Source organism: Aethalodelphis obliquidens, unplaced genomic scaffold, assembly GCF_003676395.1.
Source record: "Aethalodelphis obliquidens isolate GAN/ISIS:26980383/991018 unplaced genomic scaffold, ASM367639v1 scaffold1, whole genome shotgun sequence".
Classification (NCBI taxonomy): Eukaryota; Metazoa; Chordata; class Mammalia; order Artiodactyla; family Delphinidae; genus Aethalodelphis; species Aethalodelphis obliquidens.
Genome location: NW_020837945.1, coordinates 60,382,603 through 60,409,641, shown reverse-complemented (window position 1 = coordinate 60,409,641; position 27,039 = coordinate 60,382,603). Strand labels below are relative to the sequence as shown.

Here is a 27,039-nt window from a genome sequence, read left to right as displayed (position 1 = left end):
AACCTGTTGGACCAGAAACACAGCATGCTAATCATAATACCATATTCTGCAAGGGCAGATTTAACTACCCAGTACAGCAAATTTCAATACAAAAATTCTGTATAACAAGTCCATTGCCATGCTTAGAGAAACAAGGGAAACATGGGAACAGACCTACTTACAACAAATTCTGTACCACACATGTTCTCCTACCAAAAAAATGAAAGAAAATACTCTTTCTGTTCACCATACACATGATGATAAAAAAGGCACAGAACCAAGAAAATTGGGGGGGGGATGTTCAGGATATGACAAGTAATCCAGTTGGGTTTGACTAGGGCCTGGGGTGCATGCAGCATAAGCTAAGTATTTATTCATTTACATCAGTTGCATGGTTCTAGGGAGAGGAGCTGACTGATGGCTGAGCTATTTTACTTCTTATTCCTGGTCCCAAACAATTAGTGACAATTACTTTCTAATTCCCTTCACCCATCTCTTTTCAAACACACAGTCCCAAACACACAGTCACACTCCTGTACTCCAGGATCATGTACTAAATCAAAAAACAAAGGGAATCTTAAGCTTCACGTGGGTAAAGAGTTGGAATAGAGGATCTCTGTGTGACACCTTCCTTCTTTACCTACTGGAGTCTAAACTCTTCTTTTCACTTTTCATTTGCTGCTTTAACAAATCCTTTCATCACTACCCCTCTCATCTGTACAACCTGCAAATTTAGATCGTGGTTTGAAATTATGTGTTGATCTAAAATAAAATCTAATAACAGCAAGAAAGTTGACTGTTACATAATGTGTTCCATGACTAGAAACTGAAAACTGGAAGGAACCTTTAAGGCCTTCTAATCCAAGCCCTTTATTTTACAGATGAGGAAACTGAAGCCCAGAGAGGTGAAGTGAGGTGCCCAAGGCCACACAGCAAGTTAGAGGCACAGCTAGTACCATAGCTCAAGTCTCCAGACTCCCAGTCCAGTGCTCCTCCCATTACTCCACGGGTCCTGTCTCTAAGCTTCCTGACAAATGCTAGAACGGTAAAACCTCCACTAGTATTTTTCCAGACCATGTTAAAACTCTTAAGGGGGGAAAAAAGGATGCTTTCTTGGATAATGTCAGCCATACGTAGCTCAAGCTGTCTGAAGTTCTGGGACAGGGTCTTTTTATGCAGCCAACAGAGTCCAAATGTGGTGCTGTTTGCTTGGCCCATATGCTTTCATGTGTTCCCAGTTAGGCCATTACTGGAGGGAAAAAAACAAGAATCAGCTTGTTTTAAAACAAGGGACATACTGGACTCCCTCCCATCCCCCCTCAGAAAAAAAAAAAAATCAAGTTATCTTTAACAGATTCTAAAAATGCCTTTTCCCAAATATGCAGTCAGTTCCTTCAAAGGGCCCTTTGTTTATTTTCAGGAAGAAACCCAAGACAGCTGAAAACCAGAAGGCATCTGAGGAGAATGAGATTACTCAGCCGGGTGGATCCAGCGCCAAGCCGGGCCTTCCCTGCCTGAACTTTGAAGCTGTTTTGTCCCCAGGCCCAGCCCTCATCCACTCAACACATTCACTGACAAACTCTCACGCTCACACCGGGTCATCTGATTGTGAGTACACCACTTACACCACTAAGGTGATGGTGTCTTCGCGGTGCTGGGAGCAGGCTTCTCCCCCGGGTTCGGGCTTTTTTGCATTCAGAGCAAGCTGTTTCCGTTTGGTCTTCTAAAGTAGCCAAAGGTAACTTGCCACCATTTTGAGTCAGCCAACATCTATATTTTCAAAGCTAGAGTGTATTTCAAAACCAGGTGACCAGCCATTTGGCCTCAAAAGGCTGATTAATTACATCCATCACATTCTCTTTCATAACATTGACTCAAACACAGAAGCCGTGTTGCTGTTTTCTAATTATTCTTTTGTCCCCATGATCTGGATGATGGTACTTCCACCATGACAAAATTGAACAACCAAATATGGACCTCAAAAGGAAACTTGCATTTTGAGATTATATAACACAAGTCAGCTTTGCATTAGTTATTGTAGCTTGGCTGAATTTCTGTCTTTCCAGTTTTTAATTTATTTTGAAGTGGTTAAAGGACAGCATAAATTTACAGAAGAAAAGAGAATGGCTTCCAAGAATTCAGAAGCCACCCAGACTTCACGTAGCCAATAAGAATTTAGGTTAAAAATATTTTTTAATTAAAAAAACTGCCTATGGGCTAAATTTGGAAACGGGCAGCTTAATGAGATTGTCACTACTGAAATCACTCCGTTGCTGTTTGTTTTTGCTGTCTTCCCACTAATCTGAGAGTCGTCACTTCTTCAAATTCTATTTTAAGAAAGATGATAAATCACGTTTAGGAGGTATTTTCTGAAACGTAACTGAATACTTCAGAGAGAAAGAAACACATGTGTTGACGATGGAAAGGAATGGAATCACTTGGAGTCCAATCGGAAAGAATATTCCTTTTAGTCTTGGAGATACCGACAACTATTCAGAACTGATCTCCACAGTGGATGTCAGGCAGAAAGCTGGCGTATTCATCTTTGGATTAAGATAAGACCAAGAAAGTTTTATTTTCAAAAAAGGACTCCATTTATCCTGTCCACAAAGCAAAAATTATTAATTAGGAAATGAGATTCTAAATCTCCTGTTGTTATTTTTCTGACAAAGCAAACGTAACTCCGCAAAAAGGGTGAGAGGTGAATGAGCCTGGGACATTCCATTCCCTACGTTCTTCATCATAATAGTCCCTGGATAAAGGGACATGACCAAGGGGTTGGGGTTTGGGTGAAGGAGCCTTTTTCTACTCGTGACTGAGCTGAGACCACACTCCGGCTGTCACTAGAAAACGAAATGAGAAATAACAGGCTCCAAGTCTCTGCAGCCCATGTAAGTTGTACAAAGCTGCTGCTTCTATACAGAAATTTGGGGGTCAGAAGCAGGGACTGTGTTCAGTGGACCATCAAAATGGTAACATCCTTGGCCTTCTTGCCTGGCAGTCTCCAGCCTAACAGTAATTACAGGAAGAACTGGAAAATAGCGTGGCACGGTGCCCATAGACATGTGCGTACTGTCCCTACCTACCAGGAAGGTAGCCTGCTCCTGTGGAGAAGGACCTGGAGCTCCTGCATGCAGACCTCCAATGCCTGGCTTTCTGCCACAGCTTATGGGGAAGATTACATAGAATGACCTTAGCCCAGAAATCCCATTACAATAAAATGAATGTTTTGCTGAATAGAAAGAGCACTGGGCTCTGTGTATCATACTTTACCATAAGCATCATCTGACTAGGCCTTGGCGTTAGCTTGGAATATGTACAAGGCACAGCCCCTTGGTGACCCTGAGGAAGCCAGTGGATCCAAGCTCAGTAAGGTCTGAATACAGTTGGAAGGAGAACAAATAGGGAGGAGAAGCCTAATCTCCAGCTGTTCAGAAAGTCCTTCTGATTTTGCCATTAAGATGTATAAGTCTTCTCTGCACCAACCTGTTGTTTAAATTGATTATACTTTTCTCCAAATATATTTGGATTGTAGTTTGTCCTGATTTGAGCCTACACTTAGAAGAAAATTGTTTTGAGGAAAGATTCACAGAAATCTGTCCATTTGGAGTTTGCTTGAGAGAAGACAGGAAAGAGGTTTATTTTAAGCAGTTAAGATTTTTGGATGCTCTTCTTGCATTCAAGAGGATTTTTTTTTTTTTTTTTTTTTTTTTTTACTTTCAAATGTCACTCTTACCGTAGATTAATTTAAAAGCCTAATTTCTTTAAGGTAAAATATTCAGTGTCTATTTAGAACTAACAGATTTGGAGCATTTAAAAATAGTGCCCTTGACTTGCTAGTATCTTTAACTTCGGAAACATTCCACCAGTATGTGGTGTTCCAAGCTTTCACAAGTGCCTGAATTTTCACAGCACCTTTTTATTTGTTGTGTGTTGAGCAAAATTATTCTTAGTCATGCCTTATTGTCCATTCCCCATCAGTCATTATAATTCTTCCCAATTTACAGATGAGAAAACTGAGAAAATTGACACCCAGATAGATGAATGCCGTGCTTAGTAGTTACCTCGTTCAGACACGGGGAGGGGGAGAGGGGGATGTCTGTGGATTTGCCCTCACTGTGAGCAGCCTGCATTCTCAGTTCTGAGCCTGGAGATGGCATTCCTGGCTCGAAACAGGCATCTTGAAAATGTTCAATTACTCATATTGGTGACGAGGTTATAGAACACAATGGGTAAGCATCCCCATGGAAGAAAAGTCAGCTCTGCATACGAACTGATCAGGGTGGGCAAGCCATGGCGTTGTTGCATCTGAAGCACACAGGCCGTGTTTTGGAGCAAAGAGAACAAGTCCAACCCCTTCAATTCTCAGTTGGCTATTTAACCTACGAGCCACTTCAAATTCAGCAGAAGATCCCAGTAAAAGTCAAAGCAAGAGGGAATATGGCTGAGAAACGCTTTCCTTGGTGAAATGATGAGGTTAATACCGCTACTGAAATGTGTGCTGCTTTTCAGTGCACCCACCACAATCACCTTTTAGCAATATTCCCCCACCACCCCTTAGCTTGTCACCTCATCACCATTTCTAACAATCTCATGGTAAACAAACGCAGATGATGCGAGCGGAAGGCATCAGGATGAGTTTCGGAACGCAAAGGGTACCAAACCCCTAGGCGTTTGACAGAACAGTTCCCACTGCACAGGCTGAGGACGAGCCGAGCCAGGCTCTCCCTCTAAACACTTAACAGGACTAAACCAAGTCAGGAGAGCAGACGAAGCTCTCCACGGGAAAACCTTTCTTGACAAATATCAAGCCGTAGCACATCACAGTCATGTACATGTGAAAGATGCTCCCATTTTGTTTTCCCCCAAATAAGGCTCCCACTGAAGGGAGAGGCGATTCTCCACCCCCATCCCACCCCCGTTGGCAGTCTCCCTGCTTTGGGCTGTAGAACCACCTAAGTCCAATGTCTTTGTTTCGTTGGAAGCTGACATCCGTGGTTACTTACCTTCTCAGGTTTTGCACTGGCCTCATCAGATCATCTCATTTTTTGTGTCCTTGCCAAGATGCGCTTACGCATTAGCAGTTTTTATTTATTTTTAATTCAACCTTTACACGTTACCAAACTGTTGTGAGGGTGGGTTTAACTTTAGCTCGGTAGGTAGCATGACCCTGCCGGGCTGAACGCTGTCGAGGAGTTGGGTAGGTCCTTCCTTGGCTCTCTCTTGCCGTCCACCTTCATTGGCCTTCCCCCTCCCACCTCTTTGCCTCAGTCCCCAAGCCTGAAGATATCAGTACACTTGGTTCAGTGTGAACTTTTAAGCAATTTTTTTAGAGAACAAAACAAAGAGGATTTTTTATGGCAAACTCCATTAATGCCACATTAAGGCTGACATTTTAATTACCCCAAAGTCAGGAAATGCAAAGTTCAGGTTCCCACAGCAAAAGAAACTGTCCCCTTGAGTCCCAGCATTATAGCAGATTCTTTCATTCCCGGATTACACAACACCAGGCGTGGGGACATTGTTTTTCATCCACGTACGTGGAAAGGAGCACAGCTTTTATCCTTTGTTTTTTTCCTGTAACTACAGTTGAGGATATGGGTCTTTAGCTTCCCTTCCCAAACCATCTATATGTATTATCCTGGAACGGAAGATGATTAGAGCTCTACATGTGCGCACGGACAGAATTAAAGTTGCTGTGGGAACATTAACTCTGATTTCCGGACTTCCGTGCCAGTCACATTTAAACCATAATGTTGTAATTTTTGGCATGTAATCAATGTGCATTTCATGTACACAGACAGAAAGAAGCATAAAATGTATTTTAAAGAGCAATTAATTACTAACTTTGTGATTAAAAAACATTTGGTGCATGTTCCTTCCCATTTAGCATCAGCTGCTGGTCTTAGCCAGGCCTAATAGATGACATACTGTGTCTCATCCTGCATCTCAGATGTACTTACTGTATGTTCCTGTTCTTCTAGATAATTAATTCCCTTAGTAAAGCTGTAGGGGGAAAAGAAAATGGAAGGAATATGCAAGCATGTAAATAGGGTAAAGGATATTTTGAAGGAAATGATTCATTTCTGCAAATAAACCTTAGTCCCTGATAAAGAGCCAGAAATCTGCTAAGTGGGTGTAGACAGAGGTTTCTGGCCACCTTAGAGCATCTGGTCCAGGGCCATCAGAACAACTTCAAAGCAGATTTCCTCCTGAATTCTGGGCATGCCCAGTGGGGGAGTGATTTTACTCTGTAATAACTCTTCAGGCTTAAGGCTTAAAAAGTTGTCTTACTCTGTAACAGCTTTTCAGTTTCTATTCAAACCGGAAAAGAAAAGTTGTAGGGACTCACGTAAAATAGAGGTTTTTCCAAAGAATCCCTGATTTACAGAGCAGTGTTTTTAATTCCTTTAGATTTGAATCTGGTTGACCTATTTGTGTTAGAGAGGGAAGTGTTTCAAAAATAACTGTTTGAACAAGTTTGTTAGTAAAAAGGATTAGTAGCAATACTCTAAGGTACAGTGTTTAAGAACACAAATACTTGAAGGTTTATTTGAAACTGGGTGAGATGGAATTTTTACTGAAGGGATGTGTCGTCAAAATGCTCAGGTCAAGCTTTAAGGGGAACATGCTTACAGAGAATTTGAACCTCTGTACTTGCTATTTCTTCATTATCTCTTCTGTTGTGTATTCCTTTTGTTTAGCTTGGTTGTGTGTAGTATCTAACCTTTAAGAAAAAGACTTCAGTTTTACAGGGCTCTGATTGCTTTTACTTGGGCTGTCTGTACGTGTGAATGCATGTCTGTATGAGTGAAAACTGCTCAAGCAAGTTTGAAGGTCTCTTTGGCAAATTCGACTGCGTGTTCAGAAAGTTTCCAATCAGAAAGCTGATTCAGAGTAAAACCTTCCAAAAACTTCCTGAGGCACCTGTTCACATGAAAAGATTGGATTTCTGCTGGAGGTGCTCAGAAGGCAGTGTTTATAACTGAAGATCTCTGTTTGGAGTGCCAAAAAATGAAAAACATTTTCGCCCCCAAAAAAACCTCCATAAATGTTCAAAATGTATCATCAAACAAAAGCTTCATTTGGATTCAAATGCATGTATCTCAGCAGATGTGTCTAAGCTAACTGGAATCCCACAGGAGCAGCTGAACTGGATTTTGGTATGTCTTGATAACTGAAAGAGTTATTCTTAGACTTTGGAAGGACAAAAATGGTCCATCTGTGAAGAACTGTAATAGAGACATGACAAAAAACAGCATCCTCTGAAAGAGTTTATTTATGGAATTTAGGACAAGTTGGACAATCCTGAAAACACTTTGGGGTCACACTAATTTGCAGAAGAAATAGAGTCAAAATGGGATGAAATAAGCCACTACAGATAGTTATTATCCTATGGCTTGCTATTAATTTTCTCATAGATTCCATATCAGTTAAACAGTAAATAGAGCATCTTTGATGTAACTAAATGCTCTCATTGTCCCCAGAGTGTCTCACATTCCTCTTTATTCTACTTCCTATAAAGAATTATTTATTTACCTTTTCATTGCTAACAGTTTAATCTTGTTTTCCTGCTATTTCATTAACCAAGTAAACCTCTTACTTATTAAGTGTGGATTCATTTCTTTAAAGATTGTCTTTCCCTTTTTAAAAGTCACCTTTCTTTTCCTGAGTTAATTGATACATAATCTCTTTAGAATTATTTTTATTACCTTTGATACCCTCTTATTTAGAGGTTTCAGTGTAAATCCCACACTTATACATTAGAAGGCCAGTTAATTTTTTTTATTTGCTCTAATTTCCTAGAGTTTCCACTTAATATATCTGGGGACACATTTATTTTTAAAAATCATATGTCTTGAAGTTTCATGTCACAATCTACCTCTTTTTTTTTTTTTTTTTTTTTTGTGGTATGAGGGCCTCTCACTGTTGTGGCCTCTCCCGTTGCGGAGCACAGGCTCCGGACGCACAGGCTCAGTGGCCATGGCTCACGGGCCTAGCCGCTCTGTAGCATGTGGGATCTTCCCAGACCGGGGCACGAACCCGTGTCCCCTGCATCGGCAGGCGGACTCTCAACCACTGCACCACCAGGGAAGCCCCACAATCTACCTCTTTTTATGAAAGTGTTTCTCTTTTTAATAAAAATTGTCCTCTCCCTACAATGCTAATGTAACTGGACATCTTCCATAGCCACTTGACTCAGTAACTTCCGGAAGTCACTCTTAACCTTGTTCACTCATGCCTTTCTCCATTTAGCCATGCATCAAATGCTGTTGAACCCCTGCGTCTGTGCCAAGACCTCAGCTAGGACCGGGGGTGAAGATACAAACAAAATACCGTCCCCACACTTTAGGAACTCATGGTGTTCCCACACACTTTCCCCAACTTTTAAACCTGTAAAAGGGGACATACAAATGTGGTATGAAAATGTCTGATGATGCACAAAAAGCTCCCAACCTCCTGAAGCAGTGGAAAGGGCTTCGCAGGGGAGGTGACATTAGACCTGGACCAGAAAGGAATAGGTGTGTGTAAAGCTGAAGAGGGAAGAAACAGCCTTCCAGGCAGAAGGAGCAGAAGCAAAACCACAGAGGCACAAAAAAGAGCATGGTGTTCTCAGAAAACAGAGCCGTTCAGTTACCAGACTCAGACCTTCTTACGGTTTGCCTCATTTTAATATAAACTCACAGGACAGTTTGTATTTGGGTAACATTGCCTGTCACTAAAAGTCAGCTGGGCTGAGCTACATGTCCCTTTAGAGACATTTGCTTTCCAAATAAATAATAAAGCAAGACACCACTTATTTTCTAATGGGAAAAGTGCCTTTCTTTGCATGAGGTCAGTAGATGTAGGAAAGTATTAGGAAAAATCTAGTGATAATTTATTGATGAATCGTTCAAAATAACTTTTCTTATTGAGAGGTTCATCCCTGTAAGGGCCGTGCTGGAACTCTGTCATTGACTCCTGGTCCCTCCAGATTCTAGCCATCAGTCTTCTTATGAAATCCTCCCAGGTCCCTTGGGAAATCTGGTCTCATGGCCCATTGCTTTGAGTCACACCATGCCGTGTTACCCTGCCAGATATTTATTGCATGAATGTGCTTACGATTGTCCACGTATAATTGCTAAGGCTGATTGCTGACCTTCAGGGCTCTATTCTTCATCTTTCCATGTCATGTCTTGCTGAAGCACATCTTTAATTCTTATCTGCAGCTGCTGGTGATAGTCTCATATGTGCTTCCTTTACTCGTGGCAAATTTTGTTATATGAAATTAGTGTTCCTCCATATCTGTCAGGGCCTCTCACGTCCTGACTTTAAAAAAAAAACACACACACACGTACTACTGCCTTCAGAGAAGGATCATTTGATCGAGAGTATGCATGAAGATTCTAGAAATTTCAAGTCAGATCCTCCCACCAATCACTTCATACCAGGTACTGTAGTGAAACCTCTTATTGCCATGTGCTGAATAAGCACGTCTGCTTTTTTTTTGCTTTTTTTTTTTTTTTTGCTTTTCTTCTGCTCCTACATCTACTGTTCTCTCTAAGGAATGTGTGCAGTTAGAACTTTTCATCAGCATTGAAAGAGATTAAAGTTTAGCTGGTTTAAACCTATTATTATATACATGGGGAAACTTAGGCCCAAAGAGAACAAGGGTCATACCAAAAGGTTCTCAGCATAGTGAGTGGAAGAGCCAAAAACAGAACCTTGCTCCCTCCATCCCCACCATACTGTGCTGCCTGTTATTGAGTCTGGTTCATTCTCTGAACCAGAAGGAGTCAGGACTATTTATCCATCAGTTTACTGAATGCTTTCCGTGTAGAGGACCAAGCCTAGGTATTGTACAGGATGCAGTTTTATGAACTGGAGCCCTGTGCTCAGAGACTTAGAGTCGCATGGAGAAGATCAGATACATGCACAACCAACTGCCCTGCAGGGTGGTTAAAGCTACGTCCCTGTTTACCCGGATGCACAAGAGCATCGATTGACTCGATTCACTGGCTTGGCAACCATGTGTAGAGTATATCTTAGGTGTCTGGCACTACACTGAGTTCTGCAGGGGTAGAAAGTGGGAGACAAACAGACCCTGCCACCAAGAATTCTAAGACTTAGTACATGCCCTCAAATCACCATTATCTTAGATAGAAGTTAGAAAGTTCATAAAATACATAATAATCCAGTTAACATTAACATCCAGTTCAGTTTATCAGGAAAGGTTCCATTTGAGGTCTCTTGAAGGATGAACAGAATTTCACTGGAGGTTAGGCATTAGGGTAAGGTATAAGGTGTTTGTATTCTGGGGCAAAACTGTGGAAAAGTTTTAAGTAGGGGTTGCCATGATCTGGACTTTGCTTTGGGAAGATCTAATCTAGCAACAGGGATGTGGAACATGCTTGGATGTGGAAGGGGATGACGAGGGAGAGGACAGAGCCCAGGAAGCCTTGTCAGTTGTTCAGATTATTGGTAACCTGAGGAGGCTGGTGACAGGGGGATGGGGAAGATCCAGGTTCAACAGACGTTGTGGATGAGGGTGGGCAGCTCCAGGAGCTGACAGAGTGTTAGGTAAGAGAGAGGAAATCATCAAAGATAATTCCAAGATATCAAAGAGAGAAGGTGAAAAGGAAATAATGAGAGGAACAGAATACAATTCAGTTTTGTACAATGCGGAGTATGAGATACCAGAGGTAGACCCTGTGCAGACAACTAACATTGAGTTATAAATAGGGTACTGGAGTAAAGCAGGATGACTTGAAATTAGGGCTAGCAAATGCTTTGGCCAAGAGGGGCATACTTTAAGCCATGAAAGTAGGAGTAAATTCAAAGAAGATTTTTGTTGAGAGAAAAAAAAGAAAATAGAACCTTGGGAAATATTTATATTGAGTGACAAGAAAGAGAAATAACATGAAGAACCCGCAAAGAAGGGAAAGAAAAGATGGTCTAATATATAGGAGGAAAAGCAGGACAGTGCAGAGAGACCAGCAGGGAGAGGAAAGGTAGAAGGTAGGCAGTGCGGGTACTGCAGCCTCCCAGAGGCTGTCGAGAGAACAGAGTCCGATGCATCACGCAGACACCTTAGAAAAGGGTTCAGGAGCACACAGAATGAATGGAGCACCAACAGTAATGAACCAGTTTTTTTTAAGTTTAATACTTTAAAAAGAAATAATGAACAGGTAATGCAAAAGCAGGGTGGTGAATATCTTTACGATACAGCAGCCCTAAGCCCATTTATAGACTGAAGAATAAAAACCAGTTTTAAGGGAGACTCTGCAATTAAACAGGCAAGGTGAGAGAATTAGATCTCTCATTTTACAGGGCAATTAGGATGATAAATATATGTAAAGGAAATTTGAAATCACTACCCAAGCCCAAAGAATCAGTAATTTTATTACATTAGTTCTTTCTCTACTTCTTCCCAACATTGGTTTCTCTTCCCTGTAGCTAATAAGAACCAGTGTCTTGCAAAAATTGTTACATCCTCTTCGGATGACTTCACAAATGTTCACTAAGCCTCAGTAATCTCTGAGCATTAAGTAGAGGACAGATATTATAGACTTTGAGCCTTTAACTTTTCTAAAAAATTTTAAAACAAGTTATTTCAAAGCATAATCCATTTTTTTTTAAATGCCACATTCTGTGACTTTCTTTCATGATAGATCCAATTCAAGTAGCTGCTAATAACAAGCCTATATGTTGTTCTCATGTACTCCTGCATTGTCACAAGACATCAAGTTCATTATTTATGGGGCATTTTTAATTTGTTTATTTAGTCTGTATTGTTCTCTTTGATGGTTAAACACATCCCTAAGGCCACAGTCCCCTGGACACACAGTATCTGCAATTACTCCTACTTCAGGGTGGTGCTCTGGAACCAACTAAATGAAATCTTATTTCGCTCTGCTATTAAATTACTGTAAAACTAAATAAGAAAATTATTTTCTCACTACTAGAAATTATACAAACAACCACATGGAGGAATTTTGAATACGAGTTTTTATAATTTCTCAGGGAACAATGAATTCATAGTTGACGTCAAAATGGACCTTGAGGAGGTTTTCCTTTCCTCTCCAACTCCAAAAAAGAATTTCCTCCGACTCATTTATCCTCAGTGGTTTTAGCTAGGTTCGTGTTATCCATTTTATGCCAAGATCTCACGCAGTATTAGATGAGGGCATGCATAATTTTTAAGAAAGCTTGGTGAACACCACGTGAAGAGTTTCAAGAAGTGGTAACTAAATTAACTTTCTCATTCAGTTTTCTGCTGTAATGATTTCCTTTCCTGTATAATCACTTATTGTCTCTTTGCCTTATATCTCAACCGGTACTTGGATATAAAGGAGATAATGAAGGAAAGGTGTCTATAAATTTGAGCTACAGAGTGTAATCCCATGTCTCATGGAAAATGTACATGCAGATTCTGAACTTCAACCATGAGAAGTTAACCCCATGGAAAAGGAAGTATATCTTTTTTTTTTTTCAGGGAAATATTGTAGGTCTCTCCAGGCAGGCCTGAATATTTTTTTCCAATTTTAAGAACCCCCCCCCCAAATGTAGCCTATTCCATTTTATTCCTGACGTTAGGTCCCAGAGGGGTGATTGGATCCTAGGCTCCTGAAACAGCCTCATAATCCTTGGCTGACATGCTGAGTGGCACTACCCAGCAGACATGGTGTCCTTGCATAGAGGCACAGGCAGAGACTTTAAGCAGAGTGTAACCCCTCCCTCCAGAGGAGGAATTCCTGAGCTGGAGGCCTTAAACTCCACTGGCACTGTGACTGGGCCTCCCTCTCAGAGTCTATGAACTTCCTAAGAAGATAGGCACACGCGGACGCATGCCAACGTGCAGGCTCTTCTTGGACACAAGTGTATAACTTTGCTTAGATTGGGGTCAGAGAACTAAAAGAAGGAAAGAGCCACTTCCCCAGGACAAATCCCAGTCAGAATCTACATCCTCAAACCTGGCCCCCAAGAGTAAACCAAGAAGCAAAGGAGGGAAAGTCCGATGTGGACTGACTCCTGAAGCTCTTTCGGGCTCTCAGTGTGCCCGCAGGGCAGGGACAGGTATGCTAACAGACCTCGAAAGCTATTTCCTGAACATGTTGATAATGGACTAAGATTCGGACCATGTGTTGCTCTGAAAATGTTTTCTTACCCCTTGGTCTGGTTGTTTGCCCTTTTTCATGTGAACTTCAGCCTGTGCCTGCAGTTTACGTGCCTCTACTTAACCTCCCTTTGTTTCCATGTCCTCGAGTGCATGATGAGAATGCAAATAGTATCTATCTCATAGCATTATTATAAGGGTTAGAAGGAATGCTATATGGAAAGCCCCTAAAACAGACCAGACAGACAGCACTCAGCGAATCTGAACATTAGCTATAGTTTAAGGGTTTTAAATTATTAAGTAAATATGAACTAAAATTGATGCGACATAAATGAAGGTTGTAGCAGGTGCTCCATCCCTCCCCCTGAGAATGACTGAGACAGAAGCCGTAGGTCTGTAGGAGGGTCTGTTCTTCACTTCAGGAAATGGCCAATGCCCTTCTTGTCTGTTCTTGGATTCAGACCTGGGCAGACAGGGAAGCTTCTCCATCATCTTTTTGCCTTCTTTAATTTCCCCATTTTTCTTGTGTTTTCTAACATTGGAAGAGAACTAATACTACTAAGTATCTACTTTTTGTCAAATACATTATATCATTCTTACAAAACACCCCATTTTACAGATAAGGAAACTGTGGTTCCGAGAAGTTAAAAAAAAAAAAAAAAACTTTCGGAATGTTTTCTTCTTGGTCTAGGGAAGGTTTAGGGTATTATTTACATTATAGTATAGTATTAACCTATTAAGTTCCTTTTTGTCTCAAGTACATTCTAATCAATGAGAGATTTTCAGATTACGAAGAGTGGATTTGTCTACTGTCTGACCTCAGAATGCATTGTGGAACCTGTGCGTGCCTCTATTGTGCACCCTTAGGCATCCTCTCACTGTCCATCTTCCAGCCCTGATACCTGAAGAGGCCAAAACATCAGGTCCTGAGAATGGGCAAACTGCTGTGCTGCCACATCAGACAGCCCCTTCCAAAAGGACGCACTTACAACTAGAGTAATGCATCTTTTACCTATTTTGAAAGACAGTCTGCCTGGTGGCTTCAGAGTGTTTTGAGATAAATCAAAATAGAAGTAAAGTTGCAAGAGTAAATGTGTTTCACTGCCGAGGAGGATTCTTTTAATCACTCAGCTCACTTACCTTCTTCCATTCTGAAGCAGTTTGCAGTAGTTGGCAAAAAAACGTAATCTTAAGAAATTCAGTAAGACCTGTTGGCTGATTGTACCTAGTGAGCCTTTCCTGTCCTGTGATGCCTACATAGTTTGGGGTAATGCTTGTAGATAATTTCAGACATTTGCTTCTCTCAACTCTGGAGCACTTTTGCTGCTGAGTATAGAATTCCAGAGACACACGGGTATGGAACTTGAGCTATAAGGCTTTTAGTAATAGTCACAGATCAAGTGCTTAACTAGATTGTGTGCAAGTCCGTAGAAATCCCAAGTCAGAGCTTTAAAATAATAACTTACTGAGTTATGATTTCTATATCTCATATGCTGTATTCCTTAAATCACATGTTGATGGCTAATCAGCAGAATCCAAAGACACAAATTAGATGATAACAATATTTACAGAGAAAATATACGTGTAGCTTGAAAAGTAAGGATCCTCAGGGTTGCAATCCCACCAAAAAAAAAAAAAAAGTAGCCGTTGCAATCTGAACTCCCAACATTGTAGCCAAGAAAGGAATGAATATAACAATAGAGAGAGTTTTAAGACAGAACTTCTTGGTTAAAGGAGTATGGACCTTCAAGAAACATGTTTGAGAAAGAGTCAGAAGAAATACTAGGTAAGACAAATTAATTATTCCTATTCCTCGAGGAATATTCTAGCAGTTAAATTATTAAGTGCTTATTTTGGCCAGGTGGAAGAATTTGTGAGGGCATAAACTCTATCTTGTTCACTGCTGAACTCTTAGCACCTAGCAGAGAAGTGTTTGGCCATAGTAGGTGCTCAGCAAATACTTATTGAATGAATAAATGAGTGAACGTGGTAGGGAGAACTGAGCAAAAGCGAGAGCATAGTGTGTCTGTGAGCATCGCTCCAGTTTGTAAAAGTACAGTTGCTGATTTTTTACCTAATTGTTTTCATTCAGCAGACCTACAAAACAAAGTGTATCACAGATACCCTCTGGTTTTTATGCTGGGAAAAGAGAATCCCTTTCTGTTGGATGTAGGCTGCTACATGTTTTGATTCTAGTAGCAATATGGCAGGGTTAAGGTCGACTTTGTAGGATTATCTGGTGCCTGTTTTTGATAGATATCATGCAAATAGACACTTATTTTCAAGATGCTCAAACAGATGATTAGGGGAAAGTTCCAGCAAACCTTGAAACAACAAAAAGGAAAGGTTTTCCCACTCCCACTTCCCATTACGGTGCCATCCTGCAGAGGTTTCTGCAACCCCACAGCTTCCTCCTTGCTTCACCCTTTTCCCAGGTGAAAAAGCTTTGCCTAGGAAGGACAGCGTGTGACTGTCAGTCTAGCAAGGAGACAGTTCTTGAGAAATCCACTCCACACGCAGTGCTCCCAAGCCCCTCTCACGGGAAGGGCATGATGTGATCTGCAGCAGGCAGAGCTGGCCCAGGGAAACAAGAAGTTGGCGTAGAATCCTGGGGCCCTCATGCTGGAAGGGCCTTCCAGAGAGGACTTCCCACCCACCCTCCCTCCACTAGCTGGACAGTAGAAAGATGTGTCAAAAAACAAATTCCTGGATGAACACGTGGAGGATTAAATGAATGAGAGATGAGTTCACGCCTCCAGAAGTCCCCGCCATCCCACTTGAATAGAAAGCTAACTTTGAAGCCACTCTGTTCCCCATAGCACGGTTTTGTACATACTCAGCCTTGGAATATGGTTGCCATCTGCTGCCAGTGCACAGGACTAAGGAAGTATCCAGGAGGGTAGGAGGAGACCAGGCGGGAAGAAGAGAGACACTCAAAACGGGCTAATGATCTCCTTTGCGTTGGAGTCTAGGTTTCAGAACATCAGTCCCATACTTCAAGAACAAAACGCCAGTGTGTCTTAGACCACACCAGGCGCCGGCACATCAGATAAGACCTGCGCTGTGTGGAGCTCAGTCACCGAGCCTCGAGAAGTACTCGAAGTGAAATTAAAGGAGCAAACTGAGGAGACTGAATGGAGAAAGGCGTAGCTTAAAACACAATCAGGAGGGCTCTGCAGATATGTGTCTTAGGGTTACAGTAGTTCAGAAATGAATCTACTAATTAAAGGGCTAGCAAATGCTATAGATCCCAGGAATTTAAGGATCTTAGAAGAAATGAGACATTTCTCCATACGCTCTGAATACCTGGCGATCCTTTAGTAGACTCTCAGGGTGAAAGTGACCTGGCTGTTGTGCACTGTTGCAGATTTAAACAGTTGATTAAGAGTTACAGATGGCTGTACTAGAGGCATGGGTGGGTGGTCCTTTAAAAGCAGTAAAGGCTGTTAAGCAAAGCCAAGTAAGACCAGAGAGCATCTCTGCAAGGCAGTGACTAGCTGTCGGATCTTCCTAGTTTCCCTGATATTATCTGTATAAATTGTTGGTTATGGCACAGAATCATATTGCTAATTTATATACTGAAATGACATGTCAGCAAATAATTATTAATCTGGGGATATACACTAGTGAAAAAAAATTACAGTTAACTTTGCTTTTGAAAAAAGGTTAGCTAGTTGAAGGCACGTATTGTTATATATTCAGTAGTAGTTCTCTATCTCAAGTTTGAGAATTTGCAAGGTGGGGAAACAAATCCTTTTGGCCATGCAAGGAAATAATCTCATCAGAGATATATGTAATATAAATTTAAAAACATTGACAATCCCAAGCATGCAAAAATCACTTTAGGGAACACAAAGTGATTGCCCAGAAGTATGTCACACGCAGTGCCTTGGTGTGGTCGAAACAGTAAATATTTGTTGCTGCGCGAGCTCTGGCCTTGACTCCTGTCTGCCATCAGGAACAAGTCACACAACTGTGACTCACCCATAATTAGAAGATTAGTAATGCCTTAAATCTATCTTGTATACTGTTTCTTTTCTTAGGAATCCTATAGGCTTTCAGATTCTATTTTATTTGTCCTATAGCATCCTTGTGAAACACAAGCTTCTTTCTTTTACATGTGGGATAATTGGTCCACAAAGGAATAACTTAATTCTTTGTCTTTAAATAGGAAATGATTGATAACCATTATATGACACAGCTTATTGTACTATTTTTCACATGATTTCAGGTTTCCCAAGCAAAGGACATATTTTATTTCTCATTATTATTTTTAATTGGTTTTCAGAAAAGTTGAGATAAAAACAGAATTTAACAAATATCCCATGGAGATATTTGGTGTTCTCTTTTCTTTCAAGAATAAATTAAGACCATCTCTGCCCCTCTCTCCTGACTCTCTCGGCAGATAGCCGGAGTCCCATGCCAATTTTCAAATGAGTACGCCTTCGTTCTGATAGCGGGATCACAGTCCCCCTAACTGAGGAAGCAGCCTTGTAAATTCATGTCTGGAATCTGCAGAAGTTACTTTTGATTATAAACTTTAACAGTTGACCTGAACCTTTTTAAACAGTACTAATATGTGACCTGGTTGTGAGTTCAGCAATAAGTTTATATCCAGTATGTGAAAGGCCAAAGAGAAAACTAGTGTCTTTTTATCATCTCTGGTGACCCACACTAAATATTGCATATTTACTTTGTAAATGAGGACACCCAGTGGCCACCAAGTGAAAATATTCTAAACAATCCCTGACACTGTTTATGCAAATATAAATACCCATTATCAAAGCTGATTGATAGATAATCTCTGTAACATCTGTTACCGAGCAGTTTACCTTCACTAAGTTAGGCAAGAGTGCCTGGAGTTTGGCCTGATCACTTTTATATCACATCACAGATTGGCTGTCTCTTCTCACTTTTAGTGGCAAGATTCCACTGAATTTTCTGATGACAGGAGGACCCAATGAGCTGTCTCTTGGGGGAAATGGAACCAAAGAGATGGAACAGTATGGCATGTGTCAGAAATCACAAATGAAGGAGCACAGATTGTGGGAAATGCAGTGAACACATAAAAAAACCAATTGCCTTAGACCTTGAATTCATACTGAACACTGAACTTCCCTGATGAGAGGGGGTACGGTGATAAAGGACAGGGTGAAGAGCATTACCCAGAACTGCAGGGGCACAAAGATCCCTGGGATTACATCATGCAGACATAGCTCAGAGGAAAGGTGCACCCTCAGGGGCCACAGTGTGCCTACTTGTTGTTGGCATGTTTGTGATGTGTGGTGGAGAGCTGAGCAAGTAAGCCCTCAGACAAGACCCCCTCAGTGGAAAGAAGTGTGCTGGGCAGTGTGAGGGATCTGATCATTTGTGATGGTAGTTGTACTTATAACAAGGCAAGGTGCTAGCCTTCGGGAAGCTGGGAGTCTTCTTATAGAGATAAGGTGGGCACAAATGCAGAAAAATGGAAAGGCACAATAATCAATAATATACTGTTAAGGACTGTTAGAAAGTTCAGACCTATCCTACAACATTCAGGTACAGGAAACATTTCCTTATTTCTCTATAGAAAATTAAACCCAAGGCCTCTATCACTAAGTTAGCAAGAAATTTTGTCAAGTTTTAGGGCTCCCTTCCCCTCCCTAGACTTATACAAGACTCATAAAATCTAGGGATCAGTCAGATCCTTAGTCTTTAATGGTCTTCATCATCAACATTACTTGTCTACCTGACAAAGATGCCATTTTGGCTGGTACATCTGACTGCCCGGTACTGCTGTGTTAGTTGGGTTTAGACACACACTTCACAATGGTCCTCTCTGTTGAGCAAGGGCCCAGCCCAAGAGCATCACTGTTCCTCTCAACTGGGTGTCTTTCTATGTCCAGCCTCCAAAAGTGTGGCAAGCAATCACCCCAGCTGGAGTCGTGTACAGGCAGAGACCTCAAACCTTGGCACCTTTCTCATTTGAGGAGAAGTTGATTCTTTTTCTCCTCTGTCAGGCCACCTCAGTCTAACTCCAAAGCACCCGTGTCCCCCACCTCACCCAGAAAGGGCCCAGCTTAATTCCCCATAGAGGACCTAGATTCAAAAAAACAAAGCCTTCTGTCTTGGGCCTTTGTTTTTAGGGCTTAACTTCTGATTTGGGTTCTAAAGTCACAGGTCCTTGGAGTAAGGGAGCCCAGAACGGTATGGAAGGTTTGGTCTTTCTCAATCGCCTTATTATTATGAAAGTCTTCTAATTCCATGGGGGAAAACCAGAAATTAATGTTTCAGTTTACTACCTCACCCATCAGTGGGAACTAGTTAAAGAGAAAACTCAGGATGGAGTTCAGTAATCAAAGAAGCCTCCACAGAGAAGGAAGAACTTTGAATAGGGTTCTCAAATGGTACGTAAGATTTGGTAAAGTAGAGAAAGCACAAGAATCTCAGAACTCAGGACAAATTCAGCAGGAGAAGAGAACTAAGAATGAATGCAATACATCAAGAGATGGCAAAATGTCCAACTTCTTAGATTAAGGCAGAGATTTTATTTGGGGAAAATTGAGAAAATAAGATCAAATCGGTGAAGTAAGTCAAGATAATTAGAATGTTACCTATAGCAATAGAAGACTCTTACAGCTTAATATCTTCTTTCCTGTAATATGTAAATAATATAATAAAATACTATATAAGAGAATACATCAAGAATATACTAAAAATAAAATAAAAATACAATACCTTACTCCTAATGAGAATAATTACAAAGTATGCCTTCCACTTCATTTACTTACCAGGGCTTCCCAAGGTTTTAAGTTCTGACAACAATTATTTAGACTCTTCTTCATCTCAGCATGAGCCAAAAAGGAACTTACATCTTATTTTTTCTTAAGGAAATCCTGTGCCTGCTTCTATAATGGATCACCCTAGGTGGGCTGTTGAGATGTAGTTTCTGCTACTTTCTTAAACTGGCCCACATCAAATCACCTCTGTGCTTCTATCTTAACCAGTCACCCAGCAAAACAAATTTACCTTTTTCCTTGGCTTTTCCTTGTTACTTTGAGATAGAAGGCCTTCATTCCTCAGTAGGTATCTACAGTCTATCATGGCTCAAGTCCACACTTGCTATAGAGAAAGAGTTTAGCCCCCTCCTACCAACAAACAGCTATGCTTAAAAACCAGCTGTCACAATGGAAGCAACTTATTTTTTTCCAGGGAGACACAAGCAAAGAGATCATTTGAGCATGAATCTGAAGATATGCTTCAAAAGCAGTTTCAGAACAGTAAGCTACAGAGGAGGTTCTGTGAATTGGGAAGCTCCGTGATTAGTCAAAAAGCTTTTTTTAAATGATACTATAGGGTTCTGTTTTCTCACTTATTGAAGTTCAGAAAAGTTTTCCCAAGGTCAAAAAATTAATTTTTTTTTTTTTTTTTGTGGTACGCGGGCCTCTCACTGTTGTGGCCTCTCCCGTTGCGGAGCACAGGCTCCAGACGCGCAGGCTCAGCGGCCATGGCTCACGGGCCCAGCCGCTCCGCGGCATGTGGGATCTTCCCGGACCGGGGCAAGAACCCATGTACCCTGCATCGGCAGGCGGACTCTCAACCACTGCGCCACCAGGGAAGCCCTAATTTCTTACCTAACTATACTTCATCACCAGTTGATGATATTTTCCAAAAGAATGCCATTCCTGGGAGTTATGCTGGATCTTTGAACTCACTGAAGTTAAAATTTTGTTTTTCCTTTAAAAAATAAGTATATGATGATGCAGAGATCAAAAAGGTGAACAGGTTAGTAAGTAAAAAGATGCTTGTTTTTTTTGTTAGGTTGGGTTTTCTTTTTTTTTTTTTTTTGGCTGCATAGGGTTTTGTTGCTGCGTGTGGGCTTTCCTTAGTTGTGGCGAGCGGGGGCTACTCTTCTTTGCAGTGTGCAGGCTTCTCATTGCAGTGGCTTCTCTTGTTGCGGAGCACGGGCTCCAGGCACACGGGCTTCCGTAGTTGTGGCTCACGGGCTCTAGAACACAAGCTCAGTAGTGGTGGCTCACAGGCTTAGTTGCTCTGCAGCACGTGGGATCTTCCCGGACCAGGGCTTGAACCCGTGTCCCCTGCATTGGCAGGGGGATTCTTAACCACTGTGCCACCAGGGAAGCCCAAAAAGATGCTTGTTTTTATATAAACACTGTTTAAGTGTATAGTTTCTTCTTAAGAAAAATAAAGGACCTAATTTATTAACTGTGCATTTGAATATATGGGCCCTTCTTTAAGGCCTATCCAAAGCAAGTTCAAACTGCATCCTTTGTGAATTTAAGTAGATCATTTTGTTCATTTTTTTATCCCACCCACAGATGCAGTATCTCTGTGTTTTTGTTCCCTAGATTTAGTGAACAAAGGAAAAGGTTACAATAGGGCAGCAGCTAAATTTGTAAGGAAAGAGCTTTAGGAAAAAAAAAAAAAATCAAACTCCTAAAAGGTGTCTCAAAAGGTTTACAATATAAGAGGATTTAAAGGCATCAGCCTCAGATTTCATTGATTTTTCTCCTTAGTCCCAGCAGGTCCTCCCTCTTCAAGAAGAAGCCATTTCATTTCAGCTTTGGAATGAGGGCATAGGTGTCTTTCAGAATGTCGTCTAGGATTATAGCTATCCAATGCCTTTGTTCACAGCCTTAAAACTTACGTTTCACAAGCTGTACTGTAAGAGAGTAAAGGTGTTTGAACTTTCAGTGTTTTAGTCCACTGGAATCAGATGCTCAAAGTATATAAATTCATAAAGTATGGGGCTTGATAATACCCCAAAATGAAGTGTTAACTTATGTTTAGAATTGGTTCCATAAAGTTGATGTACAATTATTTGTTGATTAATTGTTTGATAGTATCCTCACCTCATAGCTAAAAGGATTTAAGTTGGCTTGAAAGAATATTCAATACATTAATAAATAGGAAAATATATTTATCTATAGCTATAAAAAAGAAATCAGAGTAGAAGTAAAATAAGGAATTGAATGAGGTCGAGGATAAATTTTACATAGAAAAGCATACCATAGGTCCTATATAGTTGCTAAGATGTGGCCTAATACTTTTTTACTCTTTCAAGTAAAATTTTAATGTTTGTCACAAAACTCATTTATTCATACAACTATAATGCTGACACTGGTTCCTTTATTGAGTTTACAATTATATAAGTATATGAAATACATATATGTAATACACATTTTGAAATAATTTTTTAATTTTTTATAAAATATTTAAAAGTTGATTTCCATTTACAGTTATTACAAAATACTGGCTATATTCCCTGTGTTGTACAATACATCCTTGAGCCTATCTTACACCCAATAGTTTGTACCTTCCACTGCCCCACACCCTACATTGCCCCTCCCCCACTGGTAACCACTAGTTTGTTCTCTATATCTGTGAATCTGCTTCTTTTCTGTTACATTCACTAGCTTGTTGTATTTTTTAGATTCCACATATAAGTGATATCATACTATATTTATCTTTCTCTGTCTGACTTATTTCACTTAACATAATGCCCTCCAAGTCCATCCACGTTACTGCAAATGGCGAAATTTTCTTCTTTTTTATGTCTGAGTAGTACTGTATTGTATATAGATAGATAGATAGATAGATAGATAGAGATAGATAGAGATATATAGATGTATATATAGATATAGATAGATAGATACCACTACATATGCTTCTTAAGGACCTTTAAATACTTAAAATGTGCTCCAGAATGGATGAAATTTCATTAAATGTATGAATTATATATATGAATGAAAATTCAAGTAATATAAAAAACATACCCAACCATAATATTGAGATCCTTAATAGAAAAGCGTTAGTAATTTTAATATCTCTGTCTACCTGAAATAATAAGCAGTGACTATAAAAGTACACACAGGGTGCTCCCAACTTTCATTGGTCGTGTATTCCTGAAAATATGTTTGAAAGTTAAATTTCTGTAAGTTGAAGAATTGATTTATGTTTTAGGAGAAGAATTCTGTTACTGATGATAAAAAAAAAAAAGAAAATGGTGAAATCGCTAATGGTTCCTGTAGCGCAGGCTTAAGACAACCTGGAAGGTAAGGGAGAACTCTCACTGGGAGATGGCCCAAAGCATCCCCCTTATCACCAGGAATGGAGAAGTAAAGCAGCGCACCTCTCCTTGTTGTAAGCTGATGACCTTCCCGTAGTTCGCCTGCAGGGGCAATGAGAGCTGGGATATGCTAGGTGTATGGAGCCACAGTAGGAGAAAGAGGTCTTGGTCTGCCTACCACCTTTCACTTGCATAAGTGATTTCCCCAGAGCCACCCTCCAAAGACGGTGGAGATGCCAGTGAGATAGAATGAGGGGGTGGGGACATGCAGGACCATCTGCTGTAGATGATAGAACCTGTGAGCAAGCAACCCCTAACCTCCTGTGGTGCAGAGGCTCAGCAGGTATCCCCTCGACACACAGGTGAAGTATGTACATGACTGAGGTCTTGCCCCTGGCAGGGCAACAAATGTCGATTTGGGGAGGAAGAGGCCTGAGTTGCCACATGCATTCCAGCTTTCTCCAGCAAGAACTGGCTCTCTCCCAGTGGGAACAGCTTGGTAGGTAGCACCAAAATGTGAGAGTTTAACATCATCACTAATCACCTGATATAGGAAAGAGCAACTTCAGCGTGCTATCAAAGCACAATCTGGGAGAGGGTGTGATAAGAGGCTGGCTTGTGGAGGCCTGGCCACCTGGCCCTATTTCATGTGCTGACCCACTTAGCGCACGTGAGCCTGGTGGCCCAGATTGAAAGCTCAAGGGCTATTCAGCCCTGACATTTGACTTCGGCCTGTTGACTTGACCAAAATTCATCTCGGTTTTAATTTGAGAGCTGGTGTTTCTTTCCAAGCCACAGAGACTTCCAATTCCCATCTCCCTCTACAACACCTCACCCTTGCACTAGTCTCATTTTATATATCCGGGCTGAGAAAGGACTGGATTTCACACCTAATTAAAAGAGATTGTATTGCCTGCTGTTTCCTTTCTTGTTCCTTTTCCCTTGTGCACAGGCAGCTTTTTTATTCTCATGCTAAGTCCTATCCCTGGACACCCGCCGTTTCAGGGACAGGCAGGGCCTGGGTTCCTACAGCACAGAGAGCCAGGCCCTGCATCAGCTATTTCACCACAAGCAGAATACCCCTCGAGTACTCACTCCCGCCTCAGCCTCCTCCATACTGTGCTCACTCACAGAACACGATCACTTAGAATACATGATCACTTTCAAGAGCAGAATTCCTTGTGTGTTCTGGTGAATGCCATCACAGGCTGACTCTACATTTTTACTCTAGTGGAGAGAAGGTAGGTTACTATTTTAAAACACACAGAGAACTATTTTTATCACTTTTTCATTTTGCCCCATCAGTTCTTTGTTCACACCACTGTGGGGTTTTTTTGGGAGGGGAGGGTAACGTGGCATCCCCAGACACACAAAATCTTTGTAAAGTTGTATGGTTTTGTAGATGAGGGGTTTTTTTTGTTTTTGTTTTTTTTTGAATAGCCCAATTGCCTATTCAGTGCCAATCTAAGAAAGAATGGAGTTAACATTTTCACACCATTCCTTCCTATACAGTCTCTGAATAACCATCTAATCAAGGTTTGTTTTCAATGGGGAACAAATCTTCTACAGTAGAGTATTTCAGATTTATTCCGTTGGAATCTATACATTAATGCCCACTGGATGAAAAGGACCTGTTTCACAAAAGCCTGGACATTGCCTTGCCGTGGCAGAAACTTTTTCCCACTGTGTTAGTGTTAAAAATGAAAGAAAGCCTGGGAAAGGACTTGCTTCAGCATTGTGTGCTGGAGGGACGAGGCATGCTTGAATGGACCGGCAGGGTCCCCCATCACATCTGTACACATATCAGCAAAACGATTCAGCCTTTCACGGCTGCTCACTGCAGTACAGGACCAGTGCTCTCGGAGAAACATTTAAAAATTGTGTCTACAAAAATCCAGCTAGGCTAGTCAGGTCAAGTTGGATATGTGTGCAGGTTTGAGTTTGTCTCTGTGGTTTCTAATGAAGTTGGTAACAACATTACTGCAATACCCGGAACTCAGAATATTTAGCACTTTTTGTTGTGATTATCTCCATAGGGTTACCTGATTATTTAGATAGAATTGACCAGCTCAATCCAACAAGCAGTTTGAATTTTCTTCTTGAGACTCTCTGTGTGTGTGTGTGTGTGTGAATATGTGTAATGATAGCTCTTGTTGTTGACCATTTCCAACTCTAAAGCAACCTCCATCATCACTTTCAGCGTCTTTATCTTTTCTTCTACGTCCTGAGAATTAGGATGGCCCTCAGTCTTTGGGCAATGCAAGTTTCATTCATCAGCAATCCAGTATCATGTGATAAAAAGAGTATCAAGGGGCATGGGTTCTAATCCCACCCCTGCCAGTTACTAGCTGTGTAAAACAATGGGCAAGTCATTTAGATACTTTGAAAGCCTCGACTTCCTCTTACATCAAATAGTAATAATAGGACCTGTCCTGAAAACATATAGGATTGTTATAAGGAGTAAATGAGATGATACATGTGAAAGAGTTTGTACACTGTAAAACGCTACATGGTTATTAATTATTATGATAATTGTGATTGAGCTTCTTCCCAGAATTATCAGAAAGAAGACAACTCTTTGTGATATATGATAACTCTAGTGATATAGCTGCAAGTGGTGCTATGAGCAATTGTGTGTTTCAAGAGTGTTTTCACCTGTGTGGAAAAAAATTTTTAATACGCCCATCCTACTCAGAGATGGTGATTTTATCAGAGACTCAACCAGTTTTAGTACTTACCATTTTACTTAAATGATGGAGATCTTGGTGATAGTAAAACTGTATATAGAAAACTCTACATTTTAGTGCCAGGCCTCACTTTTATCTCTTGCACTGTTCCATTTATAAACTTCAAAAAAGTGTTCTTTACTAGATGACTGAGGCTATGTTGATGTCCCAAGGCCTAGAAACATGAACATCATACTAATTTATGGATAGGTATAGAGGTAGCTGGAGAGAATACTGGAAAAACATTTTCACACAGCTTTACAGCAGACAGTGGACACCTAAGGGCCAGACTTCATTCAGGGGCAAAGAATGCAATACAGTGAAGCAGATAAGAGTGTGAACTCTAGAACCAGACTGCCTGGGTTCAAATGCCAGCTCAACCACCAATTGCCTACATGGCCTTGAGTGGATTTCCTAATTTCTGTGGCCTCAGTTTCCTTATCTGAGGTATGGGGATAATAATACTACCGACATCATAGGGTTGTTGTGAGGATTCAATGAAATAATATACATAAAGTAGTTAGAACTTGACACATAGTAAGCTCTTGAAAAGTGTTTGCTCTTGTTATTATCGCAGTACACATACATCAGGGACTCAGCAAGATGTTGGAATTTGGTCTGTTGACTGATTTCCTGAATTTTCCTTCCTAGGTTATTGGGCCCTTCCTCTGGTGCCATGTTTTGTATTAACACAGCTATAGAGGATTCATCATGATTCCTTACCCTGACAAAGACAATTTGTTTTATATAAAATAAAAAAAATAGAAACAGTAGCCTAATGAAATATTTTAGGCACCTAACAGACCTAATGGAAGTCGGAATGAGAAGGAATTCTTTTATGTAAAACTTTGCACAAATCATATCACTGAAAGAGAACATAGAGCCCATAGGCATTTACTAAGTTAAGTGGATATATGTGAGACTGACTGAATGTAAAGTTGAGAGCAAAGGAAACGAATTAGTATATAAGAATGAGGTCATATCCACTGAACTCAGACAGCATGAGGAGGTAGGGCGTAGCAAGGTAGAAAACCTAGTTGAGCTCAGACTTCCCTGAGCTGGCCCTCTCTCCTAGGACAGAGGAGAAAGAAAGTGAGGAGGTGGACATTCCTCTGTGTGTAGGCCATTACCTCTGGGTTACTTCTAACAAGATATAAGGATCTGGGTCA

At 40.8% G+C, this 27,039-nt stretch overlaps 1 protein-coding gene across 1 annotated transcript in view; it reads left to right on the top strand.

The window, feature by feature from the left end:
* Positions 1-27,039, top strand: part of ZBTB20 (zinc finger and BTB domain containing 20) — a 797,288-nt gene that overhangs the window by 755,632 nt on the left and 14,617 nt on the right. The window contains exons 9-10 of the mRNA XM_027105198.1: positions 861-1,024; positions 1,400-1,587. Coding sequence (XP_026960999.1) covers positions 1,014-1,024; positions 1,400-1,587 — 199 coding nt within the window. The 5' untranslated portion in view covers positions 861-1,013. The remainder of the gene's footprint in view (positions 1-860; positions 1,025-1,399; positions 1,588-27,039) is intronic.